At 39.6% G+C, this 10,881-nt stretch overlaps 1 protein-coding gene across 1 annotated transcript in view; it reads right to left on the bottom strand.

Moving 5' to 3' along the window:
* FAM98B (family with sequence similarity 98 member B) overlaps positions 1 to 10,623 on the bottom strand; it is a 33,094-nt gene extending 22,471 nt beyond the window's left edge. Inside the window, exons 1-2 of the mRNA XM_005659764.3 lie at positions 10,475 to 10,623; positions 877 to 1,022 (exon numbers count right to left, since the gene is read on the bottom strand). Coding sequence (XP_005659821.1) covers positions 877 to 1,022; positions 10,475 to 10,545 — 217 coding nt within the window. The 5' untranslated portion in view covers positions 10,546 to 10,623. The remainder of the gene's footprint in view (positions 1 to 876; positions 1,023 to 10,474) is intronic.

A 10,881-nucleotide genomic window follows, 5' to 3' on the forward strand; every position in this document is an offset into this window, starting at 1 on the left:
TCTCTGTGGATACAGATAATAAATGCAAAGGTCTAATTAAGCCTTAGGGTTTATTTTTCTTTCATAATCTAAGTATGTGGGAACTTTGTCAAATGTTCTGAATTCAGTTTATTTTACTTGGCTTCAAGTGATTTCTATTAGATTTGGCAAGAAAAAAACAATTTAAAAGTAAGGATATTTTCAGAAGAGAAGGCTACTTTGTCTCCTAGCAAATACCCAATAACTTTTCATTTTTCATTTTATTACACTGTCTGAAATACTGCCAAAGACCCACAAAAACTCCAGCAGCCAAGATAGTAATAAATTAAAACTTTAGGGGACGAATGGGGTGCTTGGGGTTAACAGATACAAACTATTGCCTTTGGAGTGGATTAGCAATGAGATACTGCTGTGTAGCACTGGGAACTATGTCTAGTCACTTATGATGGAGAATGATAATGTGTGAAAATATAATGTGTACATGTATGTGTAACTGGGTCACCATGATGTACAGTAGGAAAAAAATTGTATTGGGGAAATAACTGTTAAAAAAATAACAATAAAAAATAAAATTAAAAAAACTTTAGGGGAAAAAAGGAACAAACCTTAATTCAAAATAACTAGGATTCAAAAATTAAACTTTTTAAAAACCAAACTCAGACTCTTCTTCTACGCTCAAGACAGCAGATAAACAGTACCTGTTTATAATTTTGTAAAAATTTAAGAAACGATTTTGAATTAATCAATATAAAATTTAATCCAAAGATATTTAAATCACATACTGAAGTTCTTCATATTAAGTCTTTTTCTTTGTACAGTGAGCACCTTATAGATACAACTATAAATTATAACAGATTTCATTTTACTAGTAAAGCAAATAAAACTCAATGGCAATACCAGCTGAAGTGATACTTTCTTCCAAGTTGCACAATGATTTTATCTGAGAGCCTAACCAAACACAGAGCTCTGAAAACTCAGGTGAAGCAAGTCCACCCTCTGCTGCCTTGATAAGGGCTTGCTCTTCTAACAGTGGTCCCTTGTACCTAGAAAGGAAGACATAAAAAGATTAAAACAAATAAGCAAAACCCTAATACACCTAATACTTTTTAATCAAGGTCTGCTGGATGTTTTTGTAAATAAAGTTTTACTGGAACACAGCCAATGTATCCATTTACAGACCTACTCTGGCTGCTTTCAAGTATTTGTGACAGAGCTAGCATGACCACTAAAGCCTAAAATTTTTACTATCTAGTCTCTTATGGAAATAGTTTGCGGATTTCTGCTCTATATATTTAACATTTGACTTTTTCTCTGTTTTAAAAAAAATTTTAGTAAAATTATCAACCAATTTTAAGATAAATATTACTTATAAAGTCAAATACAGCCTAATAACTACACTAGCTACAAGAATAAAAACAAAAGAAATATAGCCAAAAAAGAATGGATGCAAATTTTAAATTTAAAAAATTAAAGCTGCAAAGGACCTACGAGATTTTCTCTTTATTTATTTATTTTTGTGAAGGCTGCACCTGCAGCAAATGGAAGTTCCCAGGCTAGGTGTCAAATTGAAGCTGCAGCTGTCAGCCTACGCCACAACCAGGGCAATGCCAGATCCAAGACACATCTACAACCCACACCACAGCTTGCGGCAATGCCAGGACCCTTAACCCACTGAGCAAGGCCAGGGATTGAACCTGCATTCTCAAAGATACTGGTCATGTTCTTAATCGGCTAAGCCACAAGAACTCCCGAGATTATTTTAAACTTAATTTCTTTTGGGAGTTCCCGTCGTGGCGCAGTGGTTAACGAATCCGACTAGGAACCATGAGGTTGCGGGTTCGGTCCATGCCCTTGCTCGGTGGGTTAACGATCCGGCGTTGCCGTGAGCTGTGGTGTAGGTTGCAGACACGGCTCGCATCCCGAGTTGCTGTGGCTCTGGCGTAGGCTGGTGGCTACAGCTCCGATTCGACCCCTAGCCTGGGAACCTCCATATGCCGCGGGAGCGGCCCAAGAAATAGCAACAACAACAAAAGACAAAAAAAAAAAAAACAATTTCTTTTATAATTTTGCACTTTTAAATATTGCTACAGGAGTTCCCGTTATGGCCCAGCTGGTTAAGAACCGAACACAGTGTCCCTGAGAACTCAGGCTAGATCCCTGGCCTCATTCAGTGGGTTTAAGGATCTGGTGTCGTAACAAGCTTTGGGGTAGGCCACAAATGTGGCTAGGATCTGGTGTTGCCATGACTGTGGTGTAGGCCTGCAGCTGCAGCTCCAAATTGACTCTCAGCCTGAGGAATTCCATATGCCAAAGATGCAGCCATAAAAATAAAAAAACAAAAATAAACATTGCTACAAAGCGTATTTGAATAAACCTTAAATTTTCAAACTATTTTTATGTATTATTATTTATGTATTTATTATTTTATGTATTATTATTTTAACTGAATCTGATACCAGATTTCTACCTTTATTGTTCTTTTGCTACTGACCTTTCTTTTTCACATTATAAACTTGTAAGTCTTAGCACATTTAATGTGTTTTACTCCATTGCAGTTATTTTTCTTTTGATACTCAAACTCTCCTATCTCTGATTAGTGGGAGCCCATTCATGCTAGTCAATGAGTCCTGTGACTTGTCCCCAGTATTCTCTGAATATTTTCCTTGCTCCCTGTGACAAGAAGTTCCTGCCCTATACCTATAATCAGCCATCTCTCCAAGAGGCCCCAATTCTTTTCAGTGGTATTTAGAGTACACTGTCTGGTCCTAAACATTAGCCACTTACCTTCTTAAGAGAAATGAGTTCCCATCGTGGCTCAGCAGTAATGAAGCCAACCAGAATCCATGAGGACACAGGTTCAATCCCTGGCCTCGCTCAGTGGGTTAAGGATCCAGCATTGCCACGAGCTGTAGTGTAGGTTGCAGACACGGTTTGGATCTGGCCTTGCTGTGGCTGTGGTGTAAGACAGCGGCTGCAGCTCCAATTCCGCCCCTAGCCTGGGAACTTCCATATGTGGCAGGTTAGGCATTAAAAAGCCCAAAAGAAAGAAAAAAAGAGAGAGAGAGAGCAATTACATCAGGAGTTTACATTGGTATTTCCAATTCAAATTTAGAATTGCAGAATTTTTACCTATATAGTTTTAAATTTTTAGCTATTTTCTCTTAAAGAAAATTCTGGTTTCTTATCACATTTACATAATCCCAGTAAATATAAAAATAAATTACATATAGTTTTAGGATAGAAACACCAGCACTATTTTTAACAATAAAAATCAGTGAAAACAATTTATATTTTTATCTTTAGAATATATTCTAGGAAGGATGTATAGAAAAAGAATTCCTTTCCATGATTAAACCTCTTACTCAATATAACAGACATTTTTTCATTTTGCTTTTAATTTTTAGGGGATTTGTCTCTTTTTTTGTTTTGATTTTTTATTTAATTTTTTATAATTAGTAAAACATTTATATGGTTGAAAAGTCTAATTTACAAAACAAAGTACTTTCAGACAACTCTAACCTGAAATCTTTTTTTTACACCATAAGATCAGTAGAATTTCTTTTTTTTCAAGTATTTTTTTATTTATTTATTTTTTATTTCCCCAGTACATTATATTTTTTTCTACTGTATGGCATGGTGCCACAGAAAAGAAAATCACGGACTTGGAGAATAGCTTGCAATCTTAATACTGTTCCCTCTATTCTGTTCCCTCCCTCCCTCACAGGAAACCGTATTTATTAGTTTGGAGCTGTCATCCCATAATGTTTTTTTGTTTTGTTTTGTTTTTTGTCTTTTTGCCATTTCTTGGGCCACTCCGCGGCATATGGAGGTTCCCAGGCTAGGGGTCCAATCGGAGCTGTAGCTGCCAGCCTACACCAGAGCCACAGCAACACGGGATCCAAGACGTGTCTGCGACCTACACCACAGCTCACGGCAATGCCGGATCGTCAACCCACTGAGCAAGGGCAGGGATTGAACCCGAAACCTCATGGTTCCTAGTCAGATTCATTAACCACTGCGCCATGATGGGAACTCCCCATAATGTTTTTAATTATAAATATAGGAGTTCCCATCATAGTTCAGCAGTAATGAGCCCAACTAGTATCCATGAGGATGCAGGTTCGATCCCTGGCACTCAGTGGGTTAAGGAACCAGTGTTGCTGTGAGCTTGTGGAGTAGGTCACAGACATGGCGCAAATCCCATATTGCTGTGGCTGTGGTGTAGGCCAGCAGCTACAGCTCCAATTTGACCCCTAGCCTGGGAACTTCCATATGCCACAGGTGTGGCCCTAAAACAACAAAAAAAAATGTGTGTGTATGTATGTATAAACATATAAACAAATACATATTTAAAAACAATGTTTTTATTTTGTTTTTCTTTTTTTAGGGCCACACCCCTGGCAAATGGAAGTTCCCAAGCTAGGGGTTAAATCAGAGCTACAGCTGCTGTTCTACATAGCCACAGGAATAGCCACAGGAATGCAAGATCCAAGCCATGTCTGCAACCTACACAGCCCACAGCAACGTCAGATAATCAACCCACTGAGCGAAGCCAGGGATCAAACCTGCGTCCTCATGAATACTAGTCAGGTTTGCTACTGCTGAGCCACAACAGGAACTCCAACAATGTTTTTACATATAAAGACACTTTAGATAAAAAGTAGCCACTTTCTACTATTCTAATCCTTGCTTTAAGCACATATACTCACAAACATTATCTATATAGAGACCTATAGAGATACTATTCAGTCATTTTTATAGTCGTTTAGTACTTCACTGTCTGAACATACCACATTTTATTTGCTATACCTCTACTGAAGGACATTTTGGTTTTTGTAGTGTTTTGCTACAATAAAAAACTGAGAAAATTTTTGTCAGTGTATATCTAAGATAGGTTCCTAGAGGTGAAATTGCTAGATCAAAGGGTAAATGGGTACTTACTCTGTATATCTAGTAACTCTGCTAGATATTACTGAATTTTCCTTTGCAGAGATTGTACCATTAAAGTAGAATAGTATTCCATTACCCATAACTCACCAAAGGTACCAAAAATTTGGATTTTTGACCATTTAGTATCTCAGCAGAGTTTTAATTTACACTCCTTTCATGGTAAGACTGTACATCTTTTCATATGTTTAAAGGCTATTTGCCTTTCTTTTTCTCTAAATTCTTTGGTCATAGCTCACGAAGGGTCAGTATTTTCAAACCCCCATTTTACAGGTAAGAATTAAGGCTTAACAAAGCTGGGATAACTGCCTTAAGTAGCAGACCAGACATCAGTCTAGGTATGCATATGTGTGTGTATATATGTGCGTGTGTGTGTATATATGTGATAGATATACACACACACATGTAATTTATCTACTCCCTACAGCAATGCTTTGAAGTTAGTATTATCCTAATTCTGTAGGACCAAAGATAACATCAAAAGATGAAAAAGTGATGACACGCTAATTTAAATTCAGATTTGACCTCAAATGTTCTGTGTGAACTCTTAAACTTCTGTCTACACTAATAAGGATGCAGAGCAAATAAGCTGGCCAGGTAATGCAGTCAGATAAAGGGAGCTGGGACTAGACCACTATCTCTTCTCCTCCAGCCAAGACTAGTTACCCTGTACAGATTCCTTTCTACCATGTCTTACAATGCCTCTCATTGAAACTTACCAACCTACTTGTTTTCATTTCTGCAACAAAGTAATAAACTCTTAAATCAACTACTTCATACCATTAGTGATAGCTTCTTTTTACTGAAATATAAAATTCAACAAAAACTTACTAAATACTAAATCCTGAATACATAATCCTTAATGCCTCAGCTCATCAATCAGGTAAAAAGAAAAAGAAAGAAAATCATTTAACAAACCAGGATATCTAATAACAATCATAATCATAATAGCAACTAACATTATAAACTGATCAATCTTCTTCTAGGCCAACCTATGTGCTGTGGGTATATTACCTCATTTAATTGCCACAGTGTCCTATAAGATAGGTATTATTATTATTACGCTCTTAGTTTGTTCCATAAATTCTTACTTTGTTTTTGTTTTTTTTTGGCGGGGAGGTTCAGCCAGGCCCCACACCCTGTGGAAATTCTCGGGCCAGAGATTGAACTTGTGCCACAGTAGTGACCTGAGTGGCTGCAGTGATGATGCCAGATCCTTAACCTGCTGCACCACAAAGGAACTCTGAAAGTGCTACTCTTATTCTAAACATTGAGGACACCTCTCCTAGGCCTAGAATCCTCCAAAGCCAAACACATTGGAACCATAGTTGTTGATCTGACACTGTTTCAAGCTGGGCGAACCAAATCTTCAGTATAGTAGGGCCACTGGTGAACCTTCACAAAGACACAGCTAGGATCTAGTTTACTTACTGTTTTCTATTTTCATCAGCCAACATATAAAATATGAGCTGCTTTCTCCCCATGACCCCCAACCCCAACCCATCATTTACCATCCCTAAGGCTTGCCTCTGATTCAGCTCTCCACTTCTTCCGGGTTCCCAAACTCTTCCACTATGTTCCACCCACACAAAAAACTGTCCTATATTGTCAATGTCCTCTCAGAAGGATTTATCTAACTATTTTACTTTCCAAAGTTCCTGAAGGTCAAATGGTGGGGGTTTTGTCCTCCTCATCTCCCCATATAGCATTCTTATTGTTGCTCCCCTACTATCTTAGAAATATCTCCTGTTATCTCCAGGCTCAACCCAGTCAGACTTGCCACCCTCTTTCTCTCATGGTTTTCATCTATCAATCTCTTGGACACTCCTCAATATTTCCTGTGCTCAGTTTTCCTCTCTGTTCCTATTTATTTCAATTATACTGAGTTTCTTCCAAGTCTATGTGTACACCCTTTCCAATACCCTAAGCTCTCAATTCCCTAAGCTCCTCTTTTCCAGTCTTGGCCACTACACATAAGTAAGCCATGCCCAGGCTATGCCCAAACCTGGAATTACACCACTTCTGAAATCACTTACAGGTCATTCTCTGACCACAACCTATTATCTATCCTTTCAGCTTGCTCTTTTGACCACCCGTTTGATAGCCTCTCCACCTCAATTCCATTGGTCCCTCCACAATCTCTGTATTTACCAGCTTCTGGCTGTCTTCACTTTTCTTCCCTGTCCAATAGAAATTCCAATGTGTATCATTTCATTTTGGTGCTCAATAAATACCTACTGAAGAAATGAATCCTTGATATTGTCGTCTCCTTCAGCTCTAATATCCAACCAGTCACTAAGACCAGTAATGCACTTCTTTCCACAACCACTGCCATTAAGCAACCAATCACTTCTTGCCTAGACTAACAGAATTCTCCAATCTATTCTCTTCTTTGCTGACAGAGGTAATGTTTCAAACTAGACATCTAATCACTCTTTTTATTTAAAATTCTTCAATCATGTACCGTTGCTGTTATGACAAAAAACCAAAAATCCACAACATGCCCTAAAAGGTGCTGCACACCGTTCCTCACCTAACTCTCCAATCCAACCTTCTAACACTGGCCCTTGCTCTCTGCTCTCCAGTTACAGCAGCCTCCTTCCATTCTCCTAATAAAGCATCTCTTTTCCATTTCAAGGTCTTTCATGTTTTGTTTTCACTGTAAAGACAACTCTGTCCTCCTTTCCCAGCCAACCTCACCTAGTTAACTCCTACTTATTCTCCCTATTTCAACTCAAGTGTCACTTCCTCAGCAATCTGTCCCTAACCCCTAGAAATATACAAGTCCTCTTGTCTTGTTATATCACGCTGTTATTTTCCTTTAAAACACTTATTTTAGTTCATAAATATTTGTGTGCTCATTTTTTTTTTTTTTTTTTGTCTTTTTTAGAGCCACACTGGCAGCATATGGAGGTTCCCAGGTTAGGAGTCAAATTGGAGCTGTAGCTGCCGGCCTACGCAGAGCCACAGCAACTTGGGATCCAAGCTGAGTCTGCGACCTACACCACAGCTCACAGGAATGCTGGATCCTTAACCCACTGAGCAAGGCCAGGGATCAAACTCACATCCTCATGGATGCTAGTCAGGTTAGTTAACCACTGAGCCATGTCACAAACTCCTGTGTGATCATGTCTTCTTCTCCACTAGACTATAAACTCCACCTGGACAGGAACAAAGTCTGTTCTGCTCACCAGTGACTTCTCAGAACAGTGTCCAATATAGAGTTGTGTTCAATAAATGTTTGAAATAAACTTCCCTCCTTGATGGTGGTTCTCAACCTAGGCTGTGAAGCTTTTTAAAAATATGCACGCCTATACTACACCCCTAAAGATTATGATTCACTCAGTTTGTGTTTAGGCCTCAAACAATTTGAACCCCCAAGTATTACAGATAAGACTAGTGGGATTCTGTAAATAGTTTATTTAAAAAATGGAAAATCAGGGCTTGCTTTCCCTTCCTTCATTCCTTGAATTTGTTTACATTATAGATGTTTTGAAAAATGAAGTTTGCTCTAATTTTGACTTTTAGCAAGCAAAACTAGTTTCAGATTGTTCAGTAAGTAAAGTAAAACAGTATACACACTTTTAGGATTATTTTTCCTGGAATAATTGTGGGCAAGATTTTTAAGTTTGATATTTCCTGTATAATGAATGTAAAAAAAGAGTAATTGTTTATTTACAATATATTTTGTAATTGAACATGTTTCAAAATGTCCATATAGATGGTGAATAATGCATTTTCTACTGCGACTAAAACATATAGGATATCAGTGAAGGCACTTTAGTTTGTCAGATAAAATAGAAAATTAAAAGAGTTCGATCCCCAGCCCTGGTGCAGTGAGTTAAAGGTGCTGCAGCAGCAGCTTGGGTTGGATTAAATCCCTGGCCTGGGAACTTCCATATACTGTGGGTGTGGCCATTTAAAAAAGTGTATACAGGTAAAAAAAAGAAAATTAAATGGAGAAATTAAAAGGGAAAATTTGTGTGAAAGAACAATTTAGTGAAGTACACTATAAATGAAAAGAGGGTAGAAATAACTTAGTTTCCTCATCTTTGAAAGGAACAGGGTGGAACAGATGATTTCAGAAGTCTCAGTTCTAACAGTCTGATTTTAACATCTGTGCATCAAAATCATGTTTGGAGCTTGTAAAAAACTGTTTTTGTCTGGTGTATACCACAAACTGAGTGAGTATTTGAACTTCTTGTTTTGGTTACTAGTAACCAAGTTAAGTAAAAATTTCCAAGAGATTTCACACAAGTAAAAATGGCCCCTAAATAATTAATTACAGGTTCTGTTCTTTCATTAGTCAGGACTTACTAAGTGAGAGGCTCAGTAACAGTAAGTCACTGCTAAGTGGATATTGTCAGGGTCCACAAGAAGCAGTTGATAGACGAGTAAGTACAGTTTTAAGAAAAATAAAGGAGGGAGGAGGGGTAGTTGGAGCTCCAGGACAACACCGCAAAGGACAGCCTATTCTATTCAAGAAACCCCAGGATGTGGCAGGGCACACAATTGTGCAGATGGCGCCAATTTCTTTAATTAATGTGTTTTTTCACTCTCAGCCATATAGTTGAGAGTACTCACCTCTGTGCACTCTCTATTTTGAACTCTTCTTTTTCATTCATTTACCCATTCACCAAACCACTATTTATTGCACTACACAACAGTTGCAGAATGTTGTTGGGCAGAGGACAGGTAAAGCATTTGTTCTGGAGCTGACTTTTAGGGGTTGGAGGGTGGGGATGGATGTTCAAGAGACAATAAACAAATGTGCAGGACAAGATAATTTGGGATAGGGACAAGGGCTGTGGAGAAGAATAAGACCGATGTTGAGGGAGAGCCTAAGTTGCATATATTGATCCCCAGACCTGAAAGTATTAACATCATTCCAGGAACTCTCATAGCACGTACTATTCTGAATTGCAAACACCAGCAGGCTCTTTGTAGTCCCCAGGACTAAGTAAACTACTAGTAATATGAAAACTTTTTCCTCTGCCTAGCACATAAATATGCATTAACGAGAAACGGTTGAAGGAATAGACTTACACTGAACTAAAACCCTTTCTTAAGTCAAGGAAGCAGGAGAAATTGTCTCTGGCGCCCTAAGTAAGCCACAGGTTATAAGACACAGGAGACAATAGTCGGCAGCTGCACCCTGGTCCCCAGTGCCCACCTCACCCCCCGCCCTGGGCACAACAACCACGTCAACAAAAATATGACCCGCAGGGCAGGGACACGCTTCCCCAAAGGAGTGCTGCCAGGCAGGCCGCTCCACGCCTTCTCTGCGGGCCCCAGTGCAGAGCTCGGAAGGAGTTTGGAAGAGGGGGCCACGCTCCCCAGCTCTCTCCAGCCCTGCTCCACCCCTCAAACGGATTTCTCTCCCGCCTCCCTCTTAACTCCGTCGGCGCCGGAGGCAGCGAGGCGGGGAAAGAGGCCTGCGCCGAGCGGCGGGAGCCTGGCGGAGGCCCACAGGGAGGAGACTGCAGCAGCCTAGCGGAGGGAGAGCTTACGTTTTCGGGGGGGAAAAATCGGTCCCAGGACTACTTACCCCAGCGCCTCTAGTGTGTCCAACACGTCCCCCTCCATTGTGGGTTCGGGACCCGGCTCCGGCCCTCTCATGGTCCTTTGCCCCAAAGCTGTTCCACACTCTAAGGAGCCCGCCGGAAACTAGCGTCACGGCACCAAGGTTCCGGGTGGGGTCTCAACCTGGACTGCTAAGGAGTGCCTCTAACCTGGGGCGGAAATGTTCCCCGCCCTGAGGCGATGGGCCCTTGGAATCAAAATCACTTTAGCTAACAATACTAACTTTTAAAAATAAAAAATAACAATAAATAGTAGTAATAAGAAGGCTTGTTTGTGTTGGATCTTAGTATACATCGTGATTCCACTCAACTTGTCAACCTGCCAAATCGCAGACCTCTCTGTTTAGAACAAAAATCCTAAAATGAAATATAA

The sequence above is a fragment of the Sus scrofa genome, chromosome 1 (genome assembly GCF_000003025.6).
Source record: "Sus scrofa isolate TJ Tabasco breed Duroc chromosome 1, Sscrofa11.1, whole genome shotgun sequence".
Lineage (NCBI taxonomy): Eukaryota > Metazoa > Chordata > Mammalia > Artiodactyla > Suidae > Sus > Sus scrofa.